The following is a 26,584-nucleotide window of genomic DNA, read 5'->3' as shown; positions in this document are numbered from 1 at the left end:
GCTGAATTACTAATCACATTTATCCCTACAAATGGATTTAACTCCTGACCTATAGTGCTCATTGCAGAGTCCCACAAGCATCAGGGGCAGTATTTAGCTTGGTCTCTTAGCAAACCACAGATTGAACAACTCTGCAACATTGATTTCTAGTTACAGAAATTGCACATTTCAGTTCTGTCACTGCTCCTACAGTACTGTCAAACCAAGAGAGATTTTGACTTCAAAAAGTCAAATTATAGAAGGGAAATTGTTATCTAAGAGGTTTATAATAGATATCTTTGCTATGTTACTACATCATACACGTTCTGATAAAAGCATGACAAACATTTCTGCCAAGTTATAGAGAATGGCCATTATGGAAAAGTCTTTGCCTCACAGGAATCCAAATGCATCTTCTGGTGACATTATACCTTACTGCCTCTTTGGTGCCTCTCAGCTCATTTCCCAGCTTTCCATTTACTGATGATAAACAATAATTGCAATAGGACAAATAACACAGAACCAGAGCAGTACTATCTGGCTACTGGAAAATTAAAAAGGGAAAATAATAGTAAACTACAGTAGTTGTACCTTCTCTTCTTTGTCTTAGTTACAGTGAGCAAGACAGAGTTAATGTCTTTTTCCCCTGCACTTATAAACCATCTTTCCATTAAGGTGTCTCAAGGGTGTTTGCTCCTTTTTCACTGAGCATGTATCACTGGATGTTTACTATGTTGTTCCTTCCTGCTTCTGAGCAAAACCACCCTCTGAGATTTTGGACACAGCGGCGAGACAGACTGTACACATAAAACTGCCAGCCTTAATGCTTTTATGCCTCATTAGCTGACCTCCTGCTCTTTCTGCACTTGCCCAGCATTGCTAGATGTCCAGCAGCAGTGTAACACATCTGTCATGGGACAGCAGCTCTGTGGTCTCTGTCCCACAATGGGTTACATGCACCACAATAGATTAGATCCACCAGACAAACTCAGGGAAGTGTCTGTGTCCATGTGCAGAGCCCAGAGGTGGCCTGTGCCAGTGGAACTTCACTGACATTTCCTTCACTGAGACAAGAATTAACTCCTGAGATTTTTTATTATTCAGAAAGAAAAAGGACAAAATTGTAGTGTGGTCTCGCTTAGAGCACTGCCGTGGTAATATCATCTGTCTGCTCAGGTGGTTCTGCTGTGTAAACAGTCACAGAAAACACATTAGCAAATTGCTTTGGAACATGCAATAAACATAATAAATAGATGAAATTGTGTTCGAAGAAAGTATTTTTCTACAAAGCATTCAGAGAGAGGCCGGATTTATGAAGCAAGAACTCAAAGAAAAACACCCTAGAACTGGCAGTCCTGTTGATTATACCCAGAACAGACTATTTCAATACAAGCAAAGCCCTCCCTCTCTCTTCCTCCGAGATCCTTCTTGAAACCCATCTGTTCTGTGGTGCACTGCACTTAACAAGAGCCTCCCACCACGCTGTTCCGGCATTGTACCACTCAGTGTTGTCCTGTGCAGCTCCAGTTTGTACAAGTTCTTCCGGAGGGAAGCCCTCCTGTTTATGAGACACAGTTGTCCCATTGTACTCAACCCTCTGTGCTTCCATCGCTGCGGAAACGACAGCGTGGCTGAGGAAGGAAGGCTTTGCAGCTGGGGCTCAGCACTGAGATGCAGTCTGAGGACATTAATGCAGTTATAGGATATTCACCCTTCCCCCCGCAGGGAGTGGCTGTGATGGCACAGAGCCATTTCAGAAAACTGCAGCCACGGCAGCTGTGACAAAGTCGTGATCACAGTTATGAGGGCACCCTCTGCAAGTTCACTGGTGACAACGATCTGTGGAGCTGTCACACCCTGGAGGAACAGGATGTGGACCTGGACAGACAGAGAAGGTGGGACTGTGTAAAGTTCGACAAAGCCAAGTTCAAGGCCCTGTGCCTGGGTTGGGGCAATTCCAGGCACACCTGCAGGTTGGGTGAAAACGGATTGAGAGCAGCCCTGAGGAGAAGGGTTTGGGGCACTGGTGGGTGAGAAGTTCAACATGCCCCAGCCATGTGCACTCATAGTCCAGCACCCCACAGTGTCCTGGGCTGATCCCACAGAGGGGGCAGCAGGTAAGGGGAGGATTCTGCCCCTCTGCCCTGTTCAGGTGAGACCCCACCTACAGTGGGACCTCCAGCTCTGGGATCTCCAACATAAGAAGGACATGGAACTGCTGGAGCAAGTCCAAAGGAGGCCATGAAGTCAATAAGGGTGAAGTCTATGAAGCCAGATTGAGAAAGCTGGAGCTGTTCAGCCTGGAGTAGAGAAGGTTGTGTGGAAACCTCAGAGGACCTTCCAGTTTCTGAACGGGCTACACGGAAGCCAGAGAGGGACTCTTTATCAGGAACAGGAGTGACAGGACAAGGGGGAATGGCTTCAGGCTGAGAGAAGGGAAACTGACACCCCAACAATCCCACCATGTGCCTGAAAGTATCGTCCAAATGCTCCTTGAGCTCTGTCAGACTCATTCCCTCGGGTCCTGGCACTGGTCACCAAAGACCTGTTCAGCCTGGAGAAGAGAAGCTTCGGGGTGACCTAATTGTGGCCTTCCAGTGCCTGAAAGGAGCCGACAAGAAACATGGGTAGAGGTGAGCAGGGTCTGAGGACACTTGGTCTGTTCAGCCCGGAGGAGACTGAGGGGAGACTTCATTGTAGTTTCAACTTCCTCGGGAGGGGCAGAGGAGAGGCAGGCACTGATCTCCCTTCTGTGGGGAGCAGGGACAGGACCCGAGGGAACGGCTGGAGCTGTGTCAGGGTAGGGTTAGGTTGGATATCGGGAAAAGGTTCTTCCCCCAGAGGGTGGCTGGGCACTGATGAGGTTCCCCAGGGCAGCGGTCACAGCACCAAGGCTGCTCAAGGAGCGTTTGGACAACGCTTTCAGGGACAGGGACAGGACTCGACGATCCTTGTGGGTCCCTGCCAACCCAGGATATTCCGTGACTCTGCGACTATTTACAAGGTCCTTGAGTGACACGGACACGGCTTCAAACTAAAAGAGAGGTGGTGGGAGGTGCCCCCTCCTCACGCAGCCCCGCGAACGGGGCCGCTGCGGCTTTAAGGAGGCGGGTTTGCGCTGTGTGTGTGTGTGTTGGGCTCGTCATGCGCGCAGGGCCGGGGCCGCCCCGGTGCCATGAACAGCCATGTACCGCCTGGCCCGGCTGTGTCCCCGCCTGGGTCCCCACAGCCCGCCGGGCCCCGCCGGGCCCCGGGCCCTCCGCCCCGCCTGGGCCGCGCTCCGGCCGGTGCCGACCCCGATCCCCATCCCGATCCCCATCCCGATCCCCCGGGGATGCGCCGCGGGCAGCTCCGCCAAGGTACGTGAGGGGGGCGAGGGGGCACCTCTCGGTGGGGAGCGGGCTAAAGCACGACATGTCCTGACCTCCAAGTATTTTTCACGTTTCTTGGGGTGCCTTTAGGGGTTCAGCCCGCTCCCCCCCCAACACGGGGTCGTGGGATCATTAAATCGTGGTTATCCCGGGTTTCTGTAGGAGACGGGAAGCTGTTTTACGCCTGCTGGTGCCAAGATTGTTAACTTGAGCTTTCCAAAACGCCTCGTTTATAGTTTTTAATTTCTACACTTTAATTCGCAGAGTGGTTTCTGTAGCCTCATTACAAAGCATAACAGGATGTTTCAGACATGTTTTCGTGGCTTAAATCACCGAAATTATGTGAATAAAATTGCGATTCTAGCAGAAATGCTGTAGCAGCAGCTTTCTTTGCTAAGCTGTGCATTATTCAGGGCATGACCACCTTGGGTGGTCCAAATAACATCTGCTGAAGTGATTCTATTTTAACGTCTTGTTTCGATACCATTCCAAAATTGCCTGGTGTGTGAGCCTGGGAACACGAGTGAATTGGAATGGACTTGGATGATGAGAACAAGCATTTTTTCAGTACATATGATCCATCTGTAAGACCTAGAGTTCCCCTGAGGCTCATGTACCTCTGTAGTTTGTCAGATCCTGTTTTCACAGCAGCTTTCTGAGGAAAATCCACGTTTGGCTCCTTAAATAGATAATGACCATCTTTGTTGGTATGAAAAATTCACTGTAGGCTATTAAATATTAAAATACCACTCGAACCATGTTTGATTCTTAAAAAAATGATGCGGTAGAATAAATGAGTGTTCTTGACTAAGCATGTGGCAGTGATTGAATTGTTGGGACAGCTTTTGGCAGAAGGTATTATGAAACTATTTTGTTATTCAGATACTTGCATTCAGTAACTCAGTATTTAAATTTTAAAGGCTGGGAGTCAGAAGAGAATTTTTCCCTCCTCCCCAGTAAATAATTCCTTCCTGTAATAACACTGCAGAGTAAGAGGATGAGTTCTGAAACACAGTGAAGCAGTAGCCATGGAGTAAAACCATGGAATCTAATTCCTTCCAGGGGCTGAAAGTAATTAGAGTGTCTAACTATGAATCCATTCTTTTGCTTAGTGAGCTTGCTTCAAAAATACTTTTGAGTGGGGTTTTTTTCCCTCATTTGCCAGATCCTGAGGCTTTTGTGGCAGTGCTTTCTTCCTGTCATTACTTCTTCTCTGGCAAGCACAAAGGCTGTCTTATTGCTATCATCAGTGTCTGATTTCAGTTTGCTTTGGGGTCTATTTAGTGTGTAGTTCTGCACTTTAAGTGTGCCCAGATAAAAAGCTGTCAATAACTTCTACTCTGACAAACATTTGCAGTGCAGTTGGGCTCTTCACACTAGCCCTGGCACGTCCTTGTAGTTGTTGTCTACACCACGGCAACAGAATTGCTCGCTGTCAACACTTGCAGTTCCCCGTTCTTCCTTTTATCAGCTGATCTACAGAAGGTGATTTATAGGAACTTAAACGTTGGATCTCTTCCACCAATGAGTCATTACTAAGCCAGCAAGCAGCCTGGTATCAGGTAGGCTTCCAGTGCCACCAGCTGCTTAGCCCTGGAATAAAAAGCTGCGTTCCAAGGATTCACTGTGGAAAGCTGAGCAGTAGGTGTAAGCAAGGGGCTCTGCCACCTCAGTCCCACCTCTCAAGCAGCTGTGTGGATATGCCTTGGCACACATTTGGATCAAATACTCTGTTTTTAATTATGAAAATTGAATTATGCAAGAACTTGCACCAGGCTCAGTGTATCCCTTTGATAGGAGGGAAAAGGGAGCTTGCCCAGGCTCTGCCACAGACATTTGCTCTGCTGATGTGAGAGCAGAAGTGTGATTACTGCTTTCCCAAATCTCTCTGTTTGCAAGACACTTTTCCCATTATTTCACATTGGTTCAACTGACTGGAATATGATCTTTTGCTTAATGCTAATAAGTACTTGTAATTGTTTTCTCTTTAGGATGCACGTGAACCCCCCAAATACACAGCCACTGATCCCAGTGGTGAGAACAAGAAACTCAACAAATCCCAGCAGCTGAAACAAGTTTTTAAAGAATATGGTGCTGTAGGGGTTTCATTCCATGTTGGAATTTCATTAGTATCTCTAGGAATCTTCTACCTGGCTGTGTCAAGGTGAGGTTTGTGCAGTTGTCTGTCACCTCAAAGTAGTGGTTTGGCCAAGAAAAATATATTAAGCACTGTGCTTATTTCTGGCAGGAGACATGTACCTTATGCCTGTAGCATCCATACACAGTAACCTGGATTTTGAGTATAGATGGGCCTATAAGCAGGTCTGATCTCCCATCAGCCATGAGAGAAGTTGTACATGATCTTTTTGCACAGGTTCACCATCAGTGAAAACAGCAGAGACTGCACCAGAGTAGCTGAGCAGAGGAGAGAATGTCTTTGTCTGGCAGAGATATCTTTTGTTCTCACACGGTGCCAGTGGTCTGTAGAGATAGAGCCATGCAAAAGTGCTGGGGCTTGGAGATAAACTTATTTTTCTGGGTGTTGAACAGTTTCTGCACTTGAACTGCAAGAAACAACAGCCACTAAAACAGGATTAAAGTAAAAATAATATTCAATGTATATGGAAATTGTGTGTGTGGCTTTGGTGGGAATGCATCAGGTACAAATGTCTGCTGAGCATGAGGTGTTTCAGCTGAGGAGAAAAACATTCCCTGCTGCTTAATCCTGACTCCAGTGGGAATACAGGAATTTCTTCCATTTACTGCTTTGTGTTATTCCATGTTTAGGTGATAAACTTCCTCCAGACACAGAATAGACTTTATTGTAAAATTTGGAAAGACACATTTTCCACACAAATTCATGCTAACTTTTTGAAAATCCCTGTGTAGAGAAATAGCTTGAGGGTTGGAACTAGGTGATGTCTAAAAGCTCTTCCAACCCAAACCACTCTGTGATTCTATGAGTATTTTCCATGCACATGCTGCAACTCTATATTTGAAAAACTAAGGAGATATTTGACTTCACAAGGAACTCGACAATTTAAGAAAGAATTGAAATCAGGAAATACTGTATGTGTTGTTGGTTCTGAAGTAATTTAAGCTGTTACTGCTGAAATAACTCATTCTGCTCAATATTTAACAGCATCTAATTTGCACATAAATTCCAGAGCTGGAAGTGTGCCATGTTAAACTGCGCTTTATATTTAAAAAAATACAAACCTTAAAATTAACTAAAGGAGCCTTGTTCTCTGTCCCCGCAGTGGTGTGGATATGACTGCAATTCTCCTCAAGCTTGGTTTCAGTGAATCCTCCCTGCAGTCCAGGATGGCTGCAGGCACCAGCACCTTTGTCCTGGCCTATGCTGTGCACAAGTTGTTTGCTCCGGTCAGGATCAGCATCACGGTGGTTTCTGTGCCCTTTGTTGTCCGGTACTGCCGCAAAATCGGGTTCTTCAAACCTCCTGCCTCCAACCCATGATGATTTGTCACTGCATTTTGGTTTTTAAATGCTCCCTGTCCACAAAGTTTCTTTAAAAGACTTCCTTAGATTCTGTGTTCATGCTGACCTCACCTTGCATTTCTGACTTGTTCTTTCAGGTAAATGTCACTGTGAAAAATGCTGTCCTTACCTTCTTTCCCTTTTGCCACCTCTCCTTTGGAAAAACCTGTTAAAGTGGTGTCTGGTTTCCACTGCAAGGGGTAGTATAAATGCTTTACAACAAGCAGTCTCTTAACACACAGGCTTTATAACCTTGCTTTTTGGGCCTTAATTTTTTTTCCCTGTGAAAGCTGAGTCGCAGCATTAGTTCGTTATTGTGTAGCTGAGAAACAGTAAGATCCTCTTTCCAGTAGAATAATATCCTACTACACAGGTGGTTCTTTTGGTAAGGGTTTATATTGGAATCTAAAGTGGCAAGTGGGCGTTTCTTTTGTTAGAAAAGGGTTTTATTATGGCGTGACTTGCAGTACAACACATACGCTGAACTAACTTTAGTGGGAGTACACCTATGATTAATTATTGCAGTGATGCACTGGTCTGAAACTAGAGCTACATTGTGTAGTGCTTCCATAATCCAAGATTTTATTTTTTGAAAATGTGTTTTATTTATAGGCTGGGAGCTGATCTTACTGAACTCCTTTATTTTAATTTTTGTTATGCCTATAGACTCAGAAGGAATTTTGAGTCTACTGAAATCAGTGTAACCAGAATTACCTCCTGTGTGAACATACCCCAAAGAGAATCACATCAGGGACAGGCTGTGGTGGTTTAATGTCTTAAGATCTGGCTTTGTACTGGAAACACATTCTTATCTTAAAATTAACCCAAGCAGTTTCTACTCCTGTGGAAGAGTTTTAAACCTGCACCCGAAGTCCAGACATTCCAATTCATAGCTTCTGAGGAACAATTCCTGTTTTTGAAAGAGACTGGTGAATGTAGCAAGTAGAGCTGTTTTTCCTTTCCTTAATAGGACACTTCCATTAGAATGTAGGTACACATGTGCATTTTCACATTCCACCCTCCAGCTAACCTAGAGACTGAATCCCAAAACTGAGGGTACTGGGGGATTTGAGGCTTAGAATTGTGCTGCTCTGAGAGCAGCCTGAGCCAGATCTGTGAGGTTTTAGACCTGTTCCTCCTTCCAGGTCAGCTCTTCTCAGCTTGTCTTTGTCCTTACACTGGCCCCAAGGAGGCTTTTCCAGAGCTGCCCATCGAGGAATTTGATTAAAGTAAGAGGAAGTGACCGTGGTGATCAATTTTTTTTTCTGAAATTTAGCGATTAATGGGAAGGAATTATGAGATGAGGATGAGAGTTGGCTGAGGGAGGGAAAGAGCAAATAACTTCTTGTTATGAGCAGCCTTTTGCCATAAAATTAAATTGCACCTTAACTCTTTCCTCACAAAGAAAGTTGAATCCAGAGGCAGGTTGGATACACTGAAGCTTCCCAGACTCCATCTGTACCAGGATAATAACAGAATTCCAGAATAAGTACAAGGCAGCCTTGTTTTCTTCATTTAGAATCAGTTCTGATAAGTCTGTTTCATCCTAAACTTGATGGAGAAGGAATAGTCAAAGCTTGTTCTTTGTCAAAGTCACAGCTAAAGCTGGAATCATTTAAGGCAAATGCACCTAAAAGTCATTAGAAGGCACCAGCACTAAACTGGAGTTTTCTTGCTGTAAAAAGATCTTCATATAAATTATGACCAAAATTCAGATTACTTAAGATAAAGATGGTTGTATAAACTACTGGTAATTTGTTTAGATGACGTAGGTTTTTTGCAAATTATGTGTTTTAAATTGAGAATATATTTTGAAGTGCACCTTGCATCAAACCCACGTGTAGCTGGATTTCAAGTATATTAAATATTCCACAAGCTCCAGCTAGAACTTTATGTTGCAATTAGAGTGTAAGACAACAGCCAAGTAACAATAAGAGAATTCCAGAATAAGTATGAGGCAGCCTTTCTTGTTTAGAATCAGTTCTGATAAGTCTGTTTTGCCCTAAACTTGATAGAACAACCTTTGACTATTCTCTTTCTCAAAATAATGTATAAAGCTGGAATAATTTAAAGCAAATGTACCTAGAAGTCCAGCACTAGAGTTTTCTTGCTGTAAAAAGAAACAGCTTCATATAAATTATGACCAGAATGCAGATTACTTAAGATAAAGAGGGTTGTATAAACTACTGGCAATTTGTTTAGATGAAGTGGTTTTTTGGCAAAGTATATTTTAAATTAATTTGAGAATATATTTTGAATTCTAGAATCCTTGCTTGTAAAAGGATCATTTTTTAAAGTTGTTTGTAAAATAGTGAAGATGACATTGAAGTCTTATAATGAAAATACAATAAATTGCTTTGTCTTAGTTTGCTTGAAGTGTTTTACTGGAAAATAGTTGGTCTGCAAATTTTGGTGACAAAGGTCCTGACCCTTGGTACATTTTAGAGAATGTCTTACAACACCAGATGTTAATATGTCATATCCTATTTGATAACAATACTTTCCAGACCTTTCTCTTAGAAGTACTTGCAGATCATGATGTGTTTGAATAAATTCATTTAAGAAAGGACAAAGCAAGCTAAAGTCTTAATAAATCAACAAGGTAAGGAGCAACACCTTTGGTACTTACCTTGTAATCGTGATTTGGGACTGTGGGGTAGTGATTCATGCATTTAAGATAGTACTTAAGTGCATTATTCCATTAATGCAGTTTCCATTACATAAGTGTACCTGCTTGATGGTACCAGCACTCTGAGAAGAACTTTATACCAACTTCCTTTTTGACAAGAGGTGGGAATTAAACTTACTTAGTGACCAGAGAGGAGGAGTTCAGCTGTGCTGCTGTTAGAGACAACCAGTGCCACAAGGAACCCCACCGTGGTGGCTGCAGTGTAACAAATCTTTATTTCAAAGTTGAGTGCTCACATTTAAAACGAACTAGACACCAAAAATAACTGACTCATCATTTTATAAACACTTAAGAAATGCATTCACCTCTCTCAGTCTCAGGTTACACCACAGTTTAGACACCCTTAGCAGCCCAGGAAGTGAGGAGCAGGTTCCTCCAGGATATTGCACTGTTCAGTAAGCCAAAGCAACAACTTCCTCTAGTTGGAACAACAAACCATTACCAGGACTGACCACAAGAGCCTTGAACAGCTTAACACTTACATCAAACCTGGCCCGCAAGTACCTGGATTTCAAGTATATTAAATATTCCACAAGCTCCAGCTGGAAGTCAAAGAACTTTATGTTGCAATTAGAGTGTAAGACAACAGCCAACCCAAGGATTCCAATTGCCATTAGATTCCAAGACCTGCTTTTCCTATTTGTAAGCATTACAGTAGTCACAGTACAAGACTCCTCTTGTTGATCCCATGAGGTCCTCCTAAAACTACGTTTTGGATGGGGCAGCAACATCACTCTTTCTGCTGCTGGGCACCTTCGTAGAGTTTGTCGTGATCCAGGGATGGAGAAGAACATCCTTCAGGGGCAGTCGATGGAATGGGTTGTGCTTCAGAAGCTTGGAAATTAAATCCCTCGCACCTTCTGTTACAAATGGAGGAAACTTGAACTCCACCTAAGGAGAAGAGGACACTAAAGATGAGGAAAAAGGTCTTTGGTAATAACCAAACTACAGAACCAAATATGAGATCAAATAATTTCATTGTAATCCTGAACAAGGCTCTCGCTGCTTGTAGAAGTATTTGTATATTGTTGTGTATATTTTCAGCCTGCTTCAAACAAAACTAGTTTGCTGGAACCTTTCTGGGGTATGCAGCAGGAAGAGTTAAGGTTATGTATTTTTAATAACACCTTGAGTGTTAAATACTCATTTTATCAGTTAGAAAAGCTGTGGGGAAGATGAGTTGCTTTATGAAACGTAGAAATTCAGATGCAGGGAAGAACCCAGGATGCAAGACAAGGTATCTTTGAAGTCTCTTTATAGTCACTGCACTGAAGGACTGAAGACAGTTTTGGGGATACAGGTTTACACAGATCATTATGTCCTGCTACAGTTCTAGTGAAAATACATCCATCATTCAAAATTTCTAGAGCTGAAAGGCAACTTGTCCAAATAAGCACTGGCACTTACCCTGGAAATAGCTCTGTAGGTTTCCTGATATGTTGTTGCTTCAAATGGTGGTTTCCCTACAAGGAATTCATAGCACAGAACTCCCAGGCTCCAAATATCCACCTTCTCGTCATGTGTTCTTCCCTCAATCATTTCAGGAGGCAGGTAGTCAAGTGTCCCACAGAGAGTTGTTCTCCTGAAGAAAAGTCCAAGTTAATCATTAATTATGGCAATTACAGGATCTATTTCCAGAGCCAGATAAAAACTAATGCTGACCATAATCAGTACCTCAGTATAGTCCACCTGAATGGACTCAGCACCACCAGAGTATCTGGCAAAGAACTGCCAGCAGTACATTTTCTACTTCTGTCTCAGTCCCTGCAATCAGTTCTCTCTATTTTCTTCACCCCACTTGATAGAACAAATAGAGTCCTCCTTTTTTAGGTCTAATTTCACACTCAGTAAGGAAATAACAATATTGCCAGTGTTGTTCTGTCATCTCAGGGGCCACTGTAGCCCTACACCAACCCTTATCTCTTTCAGGGTCAGCAAAGTTTGAACTGTTGATAAAACAGGATAACAACACTCCTCTGCTACCCCAGTTCACTATTAAGACCTTTGTTGTGGTAGCATTTTTACCCAGTATTTTTAAAGTTCATCTCCATTCCACAACTGTGTGACAAAAACTGCTATTTTCGCTACAGAAAGATTTCACTGCACAAGACAGATGCTGAGTTCTCACCTAGAAGATGGAGCATGCACTGACCATCCAAAGTCAGCAATTTTTAGCTCTCCATTTGAGCCAAGCAGCAAGTTTTCTGGCTTGATGTCTCGGTGAATGACACTCTTGGAATGGCAGTACGAGAGGGCATCTGCTAGTTCTGTGATGTACTGTGTTGAGAGAGAACAATCTTTAATATAGACATTGTCATTAGGGTTTATCTGGCTGCAGTACAGCTTTTCCTAGGCGTAATTAGTAGTTTTAAGTCAAAGCAATTATTCCTTAAACCCTTGAAGTCTGGCAACACAGGCTGTGCCTGAAGTGACCAAGCACTTGCAAAAGCAAGCAGTTCTGAACATACATTATTACACAGCACTAATGTAACTGTGTTCCTAACTTATCCCATTACAAGCCCATATGCAAACTAGCATCCAAGGAATCTCAGTGTCATAGCAGAACACTGTGTGAAGAGCTGCAGATACTCCATCTACAAAAAGTGATGTATAGGAAGCTGGAACAACCTACAGTAGCAGTTCTTTGCTCGTCAAACTTGGTGAGCTTCTGAAGTTCTTTGTAGACTTCTCCACGAGGTGCATACTCTAGAATCAGGTAGACTCTGCTGGCATCATGGAAGTAGCCATATAATCTGAGAATGTTGGGGTGCCTGCAAAGAGATTTAAGTGTTATTCTGAACAAGGCATTTGTCCAAAACCTGTAATTTCCCTCTCCTCTCCCCCCACCACCCCCTTCAAGACCAGCATGGGAACTTGATCTCATAAGTGTTCCTTCAGCTCACAGCAAATGAAGAGCTTCATAGCAGAGATGACATTCACCAAAGCAGCAGTTCAGAGTCCCTGTGGGAAGCAGCTAGCCAAGAGTCTGGCTTTCATGTCTTCTGAACATACTTTTCTACAGCAGCTGGAAGACTAATTACCACTGAAGGTTCCCAAACCTATATGAATTGGCATTTAAGTGTTTTCTGTGAAAACTCAATTTCATCTTATTTCCCAGGAAGCAGAACACCAGAAACAAGCTCAGGCTCAAGAAATTGCAGCCACATAAATCCAAGTAGCATTTTTATAATAGGAAGATTTGTCACCAGAGGTCACTTCATTGCAAGGCAGACAACGGTAAATTGTAGTGCAGAAAGGCAAGAATCTTGACTAGGAATACCAGGGTGTCATATGTTTGAAAAGAAACTTCTCTTTTCTTCAAAGAAAGAAGAAATCATAAAGAAACCTTATCATAATCCAGGTTACTTTGTTTATTAGAATGCAAACAAAGCAGAGTAATTAGTCACTAAACTTTACCTAAGATGGGACTGTATTTCAACTTCTCTTCTTAGTTGATGTTCTACACCGGCTTCTTCAAGTTGTGTTTTGAAGAGCACTTTCAGTGCAAGAATAAATTTACTCTGTTTTTCACGTGCCAGGTAAACATTCCCAAATTTTCCTTTCCCCAGAGGACGACCAATTTCAAAATCTTCAAGGGACCATTGCCTTCTGCAAGAGGAAAGTTAAAAGCTAGACACTCTTTTGGGCTTTACCTCCTAAATTTACAGTCTTTAATGCTCCTGTTCAATAGGTGCTTAGTGATTTTAGTCTTGAAGAGAACACCAGGAGAATAAACTATGCAATGACACTTTCCAAAAGGAAGTTCTGAAAGCTGTTTTCTTCCTAAAATTTATGCAGACTAACTTCAATAATAAATGCAGACTAAGACTAACACCAACCACACTACTACAAAAATCAAGACTGTCTATACCAAGCTGGGCTCCTTTGGCTACACTGAACACAAACACATCACTAGTGCATCTCAGAACTATTTAAGGCAGCCACAAACAAATCCAACTTCATCCTGAATTACACTCCAGCCTCTTGCCCAGATGAAGGAGGGGCATCATCAAGAGGACATCTCATGATTGGAGCAGCAGCTATCAGTGTTCTCTCATGGGAAGAGCTATTATGCATTTAGCACAAACTTCGGTTTAGTTTACAGCAAGCCCTTGTTCCTGAGAATTATCAGTTCAAAGGAAGATTTCCTGGTGCTTCACATGTCACTGCAAAGCATAGGGGTCACCAGTCTCCACAACCAAGGGGCTCAGGTACCCTTCAGTTTAACTTGTAGCACAAAGATCTACCAGCCTAATCCAACAGACCTCAGTTATCTAGAATTTAGGCATAAAACTTACTTTTTCGTCTCTTCAGTTTTCTGTTTGGTCTCTTCAGTTTTCTGTTTAGAGGTGCTTTCTGCTTCAGGATTTTTTGCTATGAATAAAGAAGTAAATCAGTTTATGAACCAGACTCAAAAACATTCATACAGGAACAAATCTAACCTTTGTGCACTATCTGAACAAGTTCTTAGAACACATTCTATGACACTTTAAGCAACCTGGCATAGCTGACTGCTGGGAAAGAAACAGTGCTAGCAAAATGGAATTTTAACAGCTTTCTTAAAAAATGAACCCCATGAAGTTCCCCCTTCCCCCAAAGAATATTCTTGTGTATAAAAGATAAACATCAATCCTGGAAAACCTGTGATATCTGAGTGCCAATTACATTAATTCACAACTGGCTGGTGAGCACCTGGAAGTTTTTAACACACATTTTGGCTGTAAATGGTCATTTTAGAGGTAAATTTACAAAGATAGCCCAGTAATATCTAAGGTGAAGCACGTGCTGCTCTTCTGTTTTGGGGTACAACGAAAAACTTCTCTACAGGGCTGTTCCCAGATTAGCAACAGCTTTAGGTTTCCTGCACTCCACTCTGGTCCACAGGAATATCCCAAGTGTCACAGCTGTGTGACCACAGGCACATCATCCTCAGAATTACCAGGTGCTGGAGCCTGTTGGGGTTTCTCGCTGTTCTTGGTTGGAAACCGAGGCCTCACAGGGGCCTGGACGGGCTGTTTGGGCCGGAGCTGCTGCGCTGTCGGGTTAGGGCACAGTTTTTGGTTTGACAGCACAGGCTTCTGGGATTGCACAGGAACTCTCTGGGGAAGGTTTGCAGGACACAGGACACGTTGTGTTTGAGCTCCATTGGTCAGTAACCGGCTCTGGGCAGAATGCTGAGACACAGGGACACGTCTGGGGCCATCCCCAACGGGATTAGCAAGCTGCAAAAAGGAAAGATTTACCTTAATTGTAGAAAAATTTATAGCAGAACTTTTCCACATCTGAAAAATATCAGCCAAAGGTATTAAGACAGCAGATGCTCACTACAAACACATACCTGGCTTTGAGTCATTGCTGCCCTTAATATTTTTTATTCTAATTTATCTTTCACTGCAAGAGGAGTTCAGCAGAACAAAGCACATTTAGAAGGGCTCACCTGCTTTTATACTTTCAGTCTTTTGCTTCCAGTGAGAAAAATTGGTTCAGGCTTATATTTAAGAAAGTATTAGGCATTTTAGAGTACTTTGTTTACAGTTAAGTTCAAATGCTAATGATTAGCATTCCTACATTTTTGAACCTCTCATTGTACTTATGCAACAGTTTGTACTTTTTTCTCCCCTAGATACTATTTTTGGTTCAGTTCACTAAAAGTAATGCATTGACAGATTCATTAAAAGGAAGCTTTGTTTCTGCTAATCCAAAACCTTACCAGGATTATTTATGAGAAAGTGTTTGTGCTTCTAAAGAGAAAATATATGTAATCAGGGTGATCTTGAGCACCGCTACAGGTGTATGTTAATAGCAACATTGACACTGCTTTTAGAAACTGTATCTGGAATAAGTTGATTATACACACTTTCTCTTTAAAAGATGTTAAAGTACTTAAAACATGAGGAGAATTTCCCAAATCAAGTAAGTCACACTAATACTAGCAACAATTAAAAAAAAGTAAGCTCTGGGCACTGTTCTTTCCTAGAGAAAGCTACAGAAGGATAAAATTGCCACGGAGTTTGAAACCTGTAGTTCCGGGGAGAAATACACCCCACCAACACCCCCAGCTAAAAGTTAAAGTAAAAACTGCCAACCCCAGACCCAACCAGACAAGCGCACAGAATCTTCATGGCAATCTCACAAGAATTCAGGCAGCAAGACCAGCGATCCGCTGCAAGAAACGGCTCAGGAGAACGAATAGAAAAACCTCGTAATTCGGACATTCACCTTGGCAGCGCGGCCGGGGTAGGCGGCGTAGTTCTCCTTCTTGCTTCTGTCCATAGCACCCGAGCGAGAGAGAGACATCCGGCTGGGCCTGGGGGGGACAAGGCTCAGCTCAGACAACACGAGAGGGCTGGGGGCTCTTCACAACAACCCCCTTCCACCGCCACACAACGCCGTCCGGGGCAGCACCCTCGGCGGGCAGGGGCACCCCTAGAACCACAGGGACCCCCCCATAGAGCTTTAGGGACCCCCGTGCGGGCAGGGACACCCCCATAGAGCCACAGGGACCCCTCGGCGGGCAGGGACACCCCCATAGAGCCATAGGAACCCCTCGGCGGGCAGGGACACCCCCCAGAATCACAGGGTCCCCCTACAGAAACACAGGGATCCCTGTGTCGGCAGGGACCACTCCGGCAGCACCACAGGGACTCCCCGCGGACAGAGACCTCCCCAGAACCGCAGAGACCTCCTCAGAACCGCAGAGACCCTTCGGCGGGCAGGGACCACCCCCCATTCTCCCCGCAAACAGATCTCCCCACGCCACCCTTCCCCGCCTCCCCCCCTCACCGCGGTCCCGCCGCCTCAGAGGCCGCCGCGCGTCTGTTTGAATTCAAACCGCCGCGCCTTAAATACCCCTTTAAACCCCGGCCGCCCGCCATTGGCCGCCCCGCCGCCGCCCGCTCGCCCTGATTGGCTCCTCCCGCGGGGAGGCCCCGCCCTGCCATTGGCTGCCCCCGCCGTGCCCGCCGCCCCGTGCTCCGCGGGGCGCACGCGCGGTGGCCCTGCCCTGCTCGCGTCGCGTCGGTGGCCGCCGCCGCTCGCGCGTTACGCACTTTGCGTAGCGCCCGCGGCGCGCGCCGCCCGCGCACTTCCCGCCCGGCGCTTCCGCCGCCGCTGCGCAAAGTGCGTAACGCGCCCCGCGCCCGCCCCGAGCCCGCACCTGTGGCCGCCGCCGCGCCCGCCCCGCGCCCCCGCGCCGCCAGGTCAGTCCCGCCGCGCCCCCTGCACCGCCCCGCACCCCCCGCGCCGGGCCCAGCGCCGCCGGGGCCCATTGTGTGGCTGATCCCGCGGACGGGCCGAGCAGGGCCTCGGAGCCTCTCCCGGAGCCTCTCCCGGAGCGTTCCAGGAGCGTCCCGGCAGCGCCACGTGCCGCGGGCGTTCCAGCGCGAAGGCAGCGGCCCGAGGGACGCGCGGACCCCGCGTGTGGCACCCCCGGACCCCGCCAGGGCCGGGACAGCGAGCGCGGCCCGCGAGCCGTGAGGCGGTGCCGGTGCTGCCCCGGGGCCCCCCGCGAGGCTCCGCGGCCGCCCAGAGGAGGGGAAAACTCCATCCGGAGAAGAACCGCGACCGAAGGCAACTTTGCGCTGCGCCCGCGGTGCTGAAAACAAGAGCGAAGGGAGAGAGCGCCTGTTTGTTGTGTGTGGGTGTTTGCAAAGCGGGTCAGGATAGGGAAGAAGAAGATGTCGGGCCGCCGAGTGGCCGCAGCGTGTGACAGACGACAGCTGCCCCGGGGCATGGGGGCCATGGCAGCGCCCATGGCCGCGCCGCTGCTCGACCCGCGCCCGCTCCGCCTGCCCTTCCTCGAGGCTGACGTGAGTAGGACCGGGGAGGGCTCGGGCTGTGCTGGCCACGGGCGGGGCCGGCCCGGCAACTCATCGCCCGGCCCCGGCACGGCCCCGGGGGGGACCCAGCTCTGGCGGGAGAGCCGTTTCGGAGCTTCGCGGCTGCGACACAAAAGAACCCCCCGGGCCTCCCCCCCTCATCCTGGGTCCTGTGCGGGGACGGCCCCGCGCTGAGCCCGCCCCGCAGCCCGCACGGAGCGAGGCCCTGCTGGCCCGGGAATGGGGACCACCGGGATCCCTGGAACGGGGAATGGGGAGGAGGGACCCTCGGGACACCCGGGAGGGGGAGTGGGAATGGGGAGAGGGACCCTCGGGATCCCCAGAAAGGGGAATAGGAGGAGGGTTCTCCGGGAATCCCGGAAAGGGGAATGGGAATGGGGAGAGGAATCTCTGGATCTCCGGAAGGGGAAATGGGAAGAAGGACCCCCGGAAGGGGGAACGGGGAGAGGGACCCTCGGGAACCCTGGTTGGGGAATGGGGAGAGGGACTTCTGGATCTCCGAAAGGGGGAACGGGGAGAGGGACCCCGGGGGATCCCTGCTGGGGGGAATGGGGAGAGGGGCCTCCGGGATTCCTCGAACGAGGAATGGCATCCCCGTAAGGGGAAATGGGGGGAAGGACCCTCGGGAGCCCCAGCAGAGGGACTGGGAGGAGAGCCCCCCGGGATCCCCGTAAAGGGCAGAGGGACCCCCGGGATCCCCCCGGGCCTCCGCCTCCCCGTCACGTGACCCGCGGGGTGCCCGGTCACGTGACGCCGCCCCGTTCTCTCCCTCCCCCCCTCCCCAAGAGCCGCCTCCCATCGATGTGCGGGCGCTCGATGCAGCCGCCTTCGCGGAGGAGCGTCCTGCGGGCCCGGCCGCCCCCGCCGCTGCCGCCGCCGCCGCTCGATGCGCTCCGCGCTCCCGCCGCCATCTTAGGGGCAGAGCGCGGGCGGCAGAAGGAAGGGTCGGTACGTACCGGGCCGCGGGCTCGGGGCCGCGGGGGAGCCGCCCGGCACCGCCCGGGGCCGCGGGGGCGGGCGGGGTGCGGGGGCCGCGGGGGAAGGGCGGCGGGGCCGGCGCGGTGCTGCCCTACGTGCCCCGTGCATCCATCCACGGGAGCGCGGGCCCGCCGGGAGCACCGGCACGGTGCCTCGGGAGCGCTGCGGGCTCCGGGGCTGCTTCGTGCAGCGCCGGGCCCGGTTATGGGCCACATCCTCATTTCCGCGGCAGACAAGTACAACAGGTTTTCCCTCCCCTTTTCCTCTCCTTTCTCTCCCCTTTCTGTCTCTGATTCTCACCTTAAACACGGCAATGTTTGGTGCCTGCACTGAAATTTCTTGGAAGGTTGTGGTGGTTTCATGCAACTCTCTTGTGTGTGATTTTTCTTCTCCATTTCAGGCCCCTCCAAGGCAGTCCTTGCTCACAATGTATAGGACAAAAGTCAGTTTGAAAGACCGTCAGCAACTTTACAAACTGATCATTAGTCAGCTGCTCTATGATGGATACATCAACATTGCCAATGGCTTGATAAATGAGATCAAACCTCAGTCTGTCTGTGCTCCATCTGAACAACTGCTGCACCTAATTAAGTTAGGTAAGCCACAACCAAAAGCTGACATAAAAGTCTAGTTTCTAAATCCCCAGTGAATGAAAAGGTTGGTGTCACTGGAAACACATCTTTGAAGCAAAGATTGTGTCTGGTAATAGCACCACACTTCATATTTAGGTACAGCCTTTACCTCTGTGGTGTTTTTTGGAGGGCATTCCTGTTTCATCCTTTAGTGAGCATTAAAAGCAACACAGATTTCTGAGTGTTGTCCAGATCTGTTTGCCTGAACACCTGTACCTGTAAGAACACTTGCCCTGGTTCCTGGGTGAGTGGCAGCTTTCTAAAAAGACCCCAGTGAAGGGCATCGCTGAGTCCACAGATGTGAGAGAAAACTCTACCCTCACAGTTCTACCAACTTTAGAAATAGTTTCTATGTGGATTTTCCTGACAGTACTGGAAAGGGAGCAAGTCATTCCATTGGCAATCTTTGCTGGCTTTTGTATATCAGTCTCCAGGAAATCTTCCCAGTCTGAGGTCTCAGCAGAGGTGTCACATGTCCTCTCCCTGTGCTTTCTCTCTGGAAGGGCCTCAGTGTGTAGGGAAAACACCTGAGCTGCTCTTGGAAGGAGCTGACAAGTCCTGGAAGAGCTCTGGTCATGACATCATGTCTTGTCTGTAACTCAGCTGGTTCTGCTGCCTGAACTGGTTGAGTTCCAAGGGTATAAATACGGGAGACCTCGTGTCTGTTTGAAATATGAATGAGAGATTGGAAATTTGCAGATGAAAGCAGCAAAAATCTGTTCTACTGCATTTGATCATTTGATGATCACCAGTGGGCACAGGGCTGAAAACTCCTGTGTCTTCCCTGTTGCCACTGTCAGTGCTGAACTGTGTTCTGCAGGTGCATCCCAGAAATAAAAATCTATAAATTGTGTGTGCAGAACAGTAAAATTTTTCCCTTGCAATACAGGCATAGTTGTTTGTGGAGTAGGCTTTGTTCTTCAGTGCAATAAAATATGAAAAGAACCAGTAAATGCTTCATTTTTTTACTTTAAAACTCTTGTAATAGTGTTGCGATTTGTTTTACCCCCAGTGAAAAGCTGAGCAGAGGCCTGTCTGTGGACAGTAGCTGATTCTCAGTACATTTATCAGCACTGAACACTACAATATTCACTGCTTGTATTTCCACAGTTAATTTGAGCTGTGCCTGCTCTGGTGCAGCCCAAGCACCTCATTCATTGCTCACCACAGGTGCTGCTGTGTGACCAAACCTGCTTTGCCCCTCGGGGTTCCCTCTCCCAAAACCTGCCCTGGAGCCATGGCAGGGTCTGTGCTCTGTCTGAGGACAAGGTTCCCCTGGTTAAGTGCCCCCCCTTGTCTCATTCCAGGCATGGAGAACGATGACAGCGCTGTCCAATACGCAATTGGCCGGTCGGACACGGTGGCTCCGGGCACGGGAATTGACCTGGAATTCGATGCAGATGTGCAGACCATGTCTCCTGAGGCCTCTGAGTATGAGACCTGCTACGTCACATCTCACAAAGGGCCCTGTCGTGTGGCCACCTACAGCAGGGATGGACAGTTAATAGCCACGGGCTCTGCTGATGCCTCCATCAAAATCCTGGATACAGAGAGGATGTTGGCCAAGAGTGCCATGCCCATTGAGGTAACACGGCAGTTGTAACCTTTTGGGAGTTGTGTCCATGCCATGTCCGTTAGAGGTGACACAGGAATTGTAACCCTTTGGGAGTTGTGTCCTTGCCGTGTCTGTATCTTGTGGCTGCCTCAGTGGGTCGAACTAAATACCTGTCTCGATGTATTTCCTACTCCAACAGTGGCTCTTAGACCTTGGAAGAAAAGGAAGAACTAGGGCAAGGACACCTGTGTCACTCCTGGCAGGAGAGAGAGAACTGAGTCAGGAATTGCTTCTCCTGGTTGCTAGTATTTGCTGTATTGTCTGAACACAGTTTACCTTGAACCCACTTGCAATTTGGCCTCTGCAGCCCCCCATGGCGACGTGTTTCAGAACTGTTTCATATAATACATACTGATTTGCTTTATCTTTTTCCAGGCAGTTATCAGGTACCATTTAAAAGTGGTCTTTTTTGCACAGAGTGCACACTAAATTCTCAGCAAAAAGCTGCAGTTCTGGTGCAGCTTCCCTCAATTCTTACAGCAGTGCAGTGTTTTGCTTTGGGCTGTTTATGAAGGTGATGTTTTCTTGCACCAGTTCTCTGCTACTGAAACTAGTATGTCCTTGAGCAAGTTGTTGAGCTTTGTAAAGATACAAGGATTTTATTTGTTGACAATATATAAAAGGCCTTCAAACTGATGCCTAAAATGGAAGAAAAAAATTCTCCAAACAATATTAGTATAAATGAGATAAGAGAGCAGCTCTTTAATGAAGGCCTTCAGGTGCACACAATACATAGGCACACATACAGAATTCTTACACTTTTATATCTTTAACTAATTACCATGTCTAGTGGGTACATCCAGTCCTAAAACCCCTTTTGCCCTGGTGCCACCCTCAGAACTGCCCCACTGGAGCCCCTCCAAGGGTCTTGGGCTTTATATCTTGTTTTGTCTACCATATATCTTGTAATTCCTGCCCGGGTGCATGTCCCAATGAAATGTCCTTACTAAAGTCTGTTTCCTTGAGAGGAACATTAAACAAGCCTAAAGAATTTAGAAAATTCAATATGAAGCACGAGAACAGGTTTGGTAACTGTCAACCACTATTGTAAAGTATGAGAAACTTTACAGCTATACTAAAAATCTGTATTTGATAAAAATCTTAAAAATTCTAAGGCATCAAAACAATGAAGAGAAAGGATTGTGTGCCTGGTTATGTTGGAAAGTAGCTGCTGTTTGGCAAGCCTAGAACCTATTTTTCTTGTCAAAACCATTCTGGTTTCTAACAATAACTTGCTGAATGTTCCCTGTAGGTCATGATGAATGAGACAGCACAGCAAAACATGGAAAACCACCCTGTTATCCGGACTCTGTATGATCACGTGGATGAAGTGACATGTTTAGCCTTCCATCCAACAGAACAGATCCTGGCATCTGGTTCAAGGGACTACACACTTAAATTGTTTGATTATTCAAAACCTTCTGCCAAAAGAGCCTTCAAATATATACAGGTTAGATACCGTACCAGTTCAGAGCAGCCAAAGCTGGAATGTTTAAGTGCTGAGGCATCAGTGAGCTGAGTTGATCAGGGATTAGAGATGTAGGAGGATGCAGGTATAACATTTGCAGACATTATGGTGAAGAGTTGGTGCATAATGGACACAGTATTTAAATCTAGTACCTATCAGCTTATTGTTCATCTAGACTAAGTCTAATATGGCTAAGTTTGAAGTCAATTACCGGTTTTGGAGAGGAGCTAGAGATTAGGTGATGGTGGGCTGGGGGTGTGTGACTGGCTGACAGAGCCTCCTGTCACTTTTGAGTGATATCCCAAAATTGAGGAGACGCTGCAGGCTGTTCCGGGACAGGAACTATGATACAGTTACAGGTAACCTGTCATTTTAATCCTATTTGGCGTTAAATCCTATTCAGGAAGCCTTTTCTAGTTTGCAAACCCAGAACACGTTGTGCTAACTGATCATTTAAGCAGGTTTTTAGCACTTCAGTGCCACCAGAACTGACCCTTCCATTTCAGGTTTTATCCTGCCTTACCCCAGCTGTGTGTTTTTGCAAACAGGAAGCGGAGATGTTGCGCTCCATTTCTTTCCACCCCTCTGGAGATTTCATCCTGGTTGGGACGCAGCACCCGACGTTACGGCTGTACGACATCAACACCTTCCAGTGCTTCGTGTCCTGCAACCCCCAGGACCAGCACACGGACGCCATCTGCTCCGTCAACTACAACGCCAGCGCCAACATGTACGTGACGGGCAGCAAGGACGGCTGCATCAAACTCTGGGATGGGGTCTCCAACCGCTGCATCACCACCTTTGAGAAGGCACACGATGGAGCTGAAGTCTGCTCTGCTATTTTTTCCAAAAATTCCAAGTATATCTTGTCGAGTGGAAAAGACTCTGTAGCTAAGCTCTGGGAGATATCCACCGGTCGGACACTGGTCAAATACACAGGTATGTGGCAGGTGACCTTCCAAACTCCTTCTTTTTCGGGTATTAACCCATGGCAGGGGTGGAAATACTGTCAGATGAACAGTTAAAGGCAATGAGAGACTGTTGCTTTGAGGATAAATTGTCCTAGATTTTTGAAAATAGATAAACTAATTCCCTGAGAGAAGCTGTGATCCTTCTGTGACAGTGTAAATGTATTTAGTCTGAGTAGATTTTGGAGACTTTTCTGACTTGGCTACTCCTTTTCTTTGGAAGGATGTTATCATTAAATTGGGGAAAAGTAAAAAGAAACACAACCTACTTGTCAGGGCAGTTATTTTAACCGTTAACTCGGGTGCAGAAAAAGGCTCTGTAGCCATGGCAATAGTCTGAAATGTGGCTGCAGTTCGTCTGTTTCTTTTTTTTGCTTATTTTTTTTCCAAGGATGCAGTTGTGTGCGATCCTTGGGGCATGGTGACAGTGCCATGCTTTGATCTCAGCAGGACTTGGGGAATGATGAAGGATGTAGACCTTCGCATGTGGCAGCAGCTGTGTGCTGAGAGAGGCTTTGGTGACAAGCACTAAGTGCTTCAGCAGTAGGAGCCATAGCATAAAAGAGAAGAGGATGCTGAAAGTTGTGTGGCTCAGCTTTTGGGCTGTGTAGGTCCCTTTTTGCACTCCAGCTCTCTGCTGCTCCCAGCCAGCAGGGAGCAGCACCTTCCCAGGAAACATGTGCAGGATCATAGGTAGGACCAGGTCTGTGCAGTGCACAGTAAATGTATGGGAAACACACTTTTTATTGAAGTTATGGCCAGGGAAGCTCATACAACAGGCCATATGATATATACAGCAAAAAGTCCTCAGTGATCATGAGAATCTGTGTGTTCTTCTGTCTGTGCTCTTTCCCCTTGGTTACAGCAGAAAGCCTCATGCGAAAATATGAGGCAAAAGTGCTCTTTAAAGGTAAATGGTTGTGCTCATACTGAGGGGTTGGGCTTGGCACAGCTGGAGTAAGTATTCCTTCCATCCTCTAAGGAATTTTGCAATATATTACATATATATGCATGGACATCAGAAGAATGTCTTCGTGGAAAGGGTGGTCGGGCTGCCAGAGGTGGTGGGGTCCCCATCCCTGGAGGTGTCCACGGAACGAGTGGACGTGGCACTCAGTGCTCTGGGCTGGGGGACAAGGTGGGGATCGGGCACACATTGGACTTGATGATATTTTCCCACCTTTATGATTCTACAAAAGAATATTCATTATTGGTCTCTTGTTACACGTGGAAGTGGTAGGAAAGCAGAGAAAATACGGCTCCTTCGTAGACTGCAGGAATTGATACTTACAAAAAGTTTATTCTTAGGTCATCAGAAACTTCCTAAAATTTAATAATATTTTGCTACATATATTCAGGTGCCGGTTTGAGTGGCCGACAAGTACACAGGACACAAGCTGTCTTCAACCACACAGAAGATTATGTGCTGCTCCCAGATGAAAGGACCATAAGTCTGTGCTGCTGGGATTCCAGAACTGCTGAGCGGAGGAACCTCCTTTCCCTGGGGCACAACAGCATCGTCCGCTGCATCGTCCACTCCCCCACCAATCCCGGCTTCATGACCTGCAGTGACGACTACAGGGCCAGGTTTTGGTACAGGAGGTCAACAACAGACTAAGGACAGCTTTACAAAGAGGGAGGATCCAACTCACACACCACCTTGTGTTGATTGTAGTGCCAGCAGCTGCCTGCGTGGAAACCATGCTGGGTCTGGTCTTTAATTCTGCCAAACGTGGCAGGGAAACAACAAAATACTGAGACTCTTTGCCCTACACTAATTTTTTTATTAGTGTGTGTGGTTTAATTTTTGTAAGTCATCTCTAACTGTACTCAAGGGAGGGGGCTGGAGAATAAAATGATCCTGGCAGGAAGGGCTAAATTTTTTCTCCTGCCTTTCTGTATCACACAAAAGATAATGTGACTGTGTCTTGCTCAAACTGGGCAGAATGAGCCAGTTCAGCTCCGTGTTTTGTCTGTGCAATCCCACTGAAGTCTGTTAATGGATTACACAAGGAGCAGCAGAACTTGGCAGATACTTTAATGAAGCCTTAAGCTGCCTTCAGCCCCAATTCATCCTTTGTAAAGCTCTGGTTTGTATCTTTTAGTCTGGGGGGTTGGTGGATCTTTTTTTTTATTATTTTTTTGAATTGGCCAAGTCGACCTTCAGTTCTGAGCTGTCTTATGCCATAAGAATTCAAACAGGACTTTAAATTGTTTAGATGAATTCAAGAAATGGTCTTCTAGTTCTGGTATTAAAACTCAGACGTTATCTCGTCTTCTCTTGGATTTATCTTAACAAATAGGACCTCATAATAAATTCATCATATTTTCAAGGAATATCCACTTTGCAACTAAAATGTGACAGTATTGCTGCAGTTGAAAATGGGAATTATTTTGCCTTAGAGACCTTTAGTATCCTCTCAAAGCAAGAAACTTGTGCATATGAATTTTTGAATATGTACCTCAGAAATGTCACTGGTTCATTTTGCTGAGAATTTTTCATGCTCTGTTAACACAGCATTGAATGACATTCTTTTTGAATTACTTAAAAACCCAGTGCAGATCATTAAGAGACTGTGCTTAAAACTTCCTGTAAGTTTGAAAATTCACTACTTATTTTCACAAAGAACAGCCTGAGCAGAGTTGTAAACGCGTTTTTTCAGGCCTCCTTTTGCAGGGCTCTTGGGCATCACATCTGGGAGGCTCTTTAGGTCCAAGCTCAGCATTTGCCTTCATGAGGATTTTTCAAATGTAAGATTGTTCTTGCTGCTGGATTAACTTCCCATTACACTGATGAGTTGTTAAGGGCTGATGAGGGTACAGGTTTTGTCTGTATTTAAATAAAAATTGCCTTTTAAAAAGTTCTTTGATACATAAAGAAGGGATTGTGTTTGTTTTCTGTATAACAAGGGAAAAATGGATCAAATATAGAAAGCTGGGTCTTTAGGGACTTGTTCAAGCTTGATGAATTCATTGTGTTACACCTGAACCAGGTACAGCCACAGATTAACAGAGTGGGATGGTGGCTTTAAAAGAGAATGGAATTTAATGTTCTCTTTAAAAGCTCCTGCTGTGCAAAACATTTCCTGGGCTTAACAATCCTCTTCACTCCTCCTCTACCTCCCTTTGAATTTCTGAAACTTCAGAAGCATGGGTGGCAGCAGATAGTGGTTCTGGTGGCTTTTTTGGTGGAGAAACAAGGAGAAGCAGAGCTTGGGGGAGGGAAAAGGGAAGTCCTGACACAGTCACTGATGGGTGGTGTGTGCTGAGTGACAACGGCTCTGCCACCGACAGCACAGTGGCATTTTCATCTGGAGTGTCACCTTTTGTAATTCTGTTAAAGCAGCTGTCCATAACTGATGCATTTGTTTGAAATTTGTTTGTTGAAAGGTTTGCAACCTTTCAAAACACTCCTGTGGTGGGTTGTGTAGTAAAGCACTGCTGGGGGTGTTCATACTGTTAACATGAACTCTCACCTCAAGCTTCCTTAATTATGCAGTCTTGAACTTGAAGTGTAAAAATTCCTCTGTTAACACAAAACCATCCTG

The 26,584-nt window shown here is 46.4% G+C and overlaps 3 protein-coding genes across 3 annotated transcripts; 2 read left to right on the top strand and 1 right to left on the bottom strand.

Moving 5' to 3' along the window:
- The first annotated feature begins 3,143 nt into the window (after nucleotides 1-3,143).
- Nucleotides 3,144-9,213, top strand: FAM210B (family with sequence similarity 210 member B). The gene is made up of 3 exons (XM_050314135.1): nucleotides 3,144-3,338; nucleotides 5,342-5,514; nucleotides 6,611-9,213. Exons 1-3 carry the CDS (start codon nucleotides 3,165-3,167, stop codon nucleotides 6,825-6,827), a joined length of 564 nt encoding a protein of 187 aa, XP_050170092.1. The 5' UTR covers nucleotides 3,144-3,164; the 3' UTR covers nucleotides 6,828-9,213.
- Nucleotides 9,214-9,283: 70 nt separating this feature from the next.
- Nucleotides 9,284-15,916, bottom strand: AURKA (aurora kinase A). The gene is made up of 8 exons (XM_050314128.1): nucleotides 15,757-15,916; nucleotides 14,477-14,759; nucleotides 13,836-13,911; nucleotides 12,955-13,146; nucleotides 12,170-12,308; nucleotides 11,666-11,814; nucleotides 10,945-11,119; nucleotides 9,284-10,428 (listed from the first exon to the last, which is right to left on the bottom strand). The coding sequence occupies exons 1-8, from the start codon at nucleotides 15,832-15,834 to the stop codon at nucleotides 10,243-10,245; spliced, it is 1,278 nt and encodes a 425-aa protein (XP_050170085.1). The 5' UTR covers nucleotides 15,835-15,916; the 3' UTR covers nucleotides 9,284-10,242.
- A 926-nt stretch (nucleotides 15,917-16,842) lies between these two features.
- CSTF1 (cleavage stimulation factor subunit 1) lies at nucleotides 16,843-25,917 on the top strand. Its single transcript, XM_050314125.1, has 7 exons — nucleotides 16,843-17,345; nucleotides 18,162-18,323; nucleotides 18,754-18,949; nucleotides 20,293-20,570; nucleotides 21,853-22,050; nucleotides 22,617-23,007; nucleotides 24,395-25,917. The coding sequence occupies exons 1-7, from the start codon at nucleotides 17,214-17,216 to the stop codon at nucleotides 24,652-24,654; spliced, it is 1,617 nt and encodes a 538-aa protein (XP_050170082.1). The 5' UTR covers nucleotides 16,843-17,213; the 3' UTR covers nucleotides 24,655-25,917.
- Nucleotides 25,918-26,584: the final 667 nt, after the last annotated feature.

Source organism: Myiozetetes cayanensis, unplaced genomic scaffold (genome assembly GCF_022539395.1).
Source record: "Myiozetetes cayanensis isolate MyiCay16 unplaced genomic scaffold, myiCay2020 scf19, whole genome shotgun sequence".
Taxonomy (NCBI): domain Eukaryota; kingdom Metazoa; phylum Chordata; class Aves; order Passeriformes; family Tyrannidae; genus Myiozetetes; species Myiozetetes cayanensis.
The sequence above is the reverse complement of the archived record's forward strand: the minus strand, read 5'-3'. Positions and strand labels throughout refer to the sequence as shown.

Bases quoted from the DNA above. Each gene is read 5' to 3' on its own strand.
- FAM210B (XM_050314135.1), top strand. From the start codon at position 3,165: ATGTACCGCCTGGCCCGGCTGTGTCCCCGCCTGGGTCCCCACAGCCCG. The intron at 3,339-5,341 runs GTACGTGAGGGG...TTTTCTCTTTAG, and splicing joins CCGCGGGCAGCTCCGCCAAG to GATGCACGTGAACCCCCCAA. The intron at 5,515-6,610 runs GTGAGGTTTGTG...CTGTCCCCGCAG, and splicing joins TTCTACCTGGCTGTGTCAAG to TGGTGTGGATATGACTGCAA.
- AURKA (XM_050314128.1), bottom strand. From the start codon at position 15,834: ATGTCTCTCTCTCGCTCGGGTGCTATGGACAGAAGCAAGAAGGAGAAC. The intron at 14,760-15,756 runs GTGAATGTCCGA...TCCTTTTTGCAG, and splicing joins ACCCCGGCCGCGCTGCCAAG to CTTGCTAATCCCGTTGGGGA. The intron at 11,120-11,665 runs GTGAGAACTCAG...ACTTTTCTTCAG, and splicing joins GTGCATGCTCCATCTTCTAG to GAGAACAACTCTCTGTGGGA.
- CSTF1 (XM_050314125.1), top strand. From the start codon at position 17,214: ATGTCGGGCCGCCGAGTGGCCGCAGCGTGTGACAGACGACAGCTGCCC. The intron at 18,950-20,292 runs GTAAGCCACAAC...GTCTCATTCCAG, and splicing joins GCTGCACCTAATTAAGTTAG to GCATGGAGAACGATGACAGC. The intron at 23,008-24,394 runs GTATGTGGCAGG...ACATATATTCAG, and splicing joins GACACTGGTCAAATACACAG to GTGCCGGTTTGAGTGGCCGA.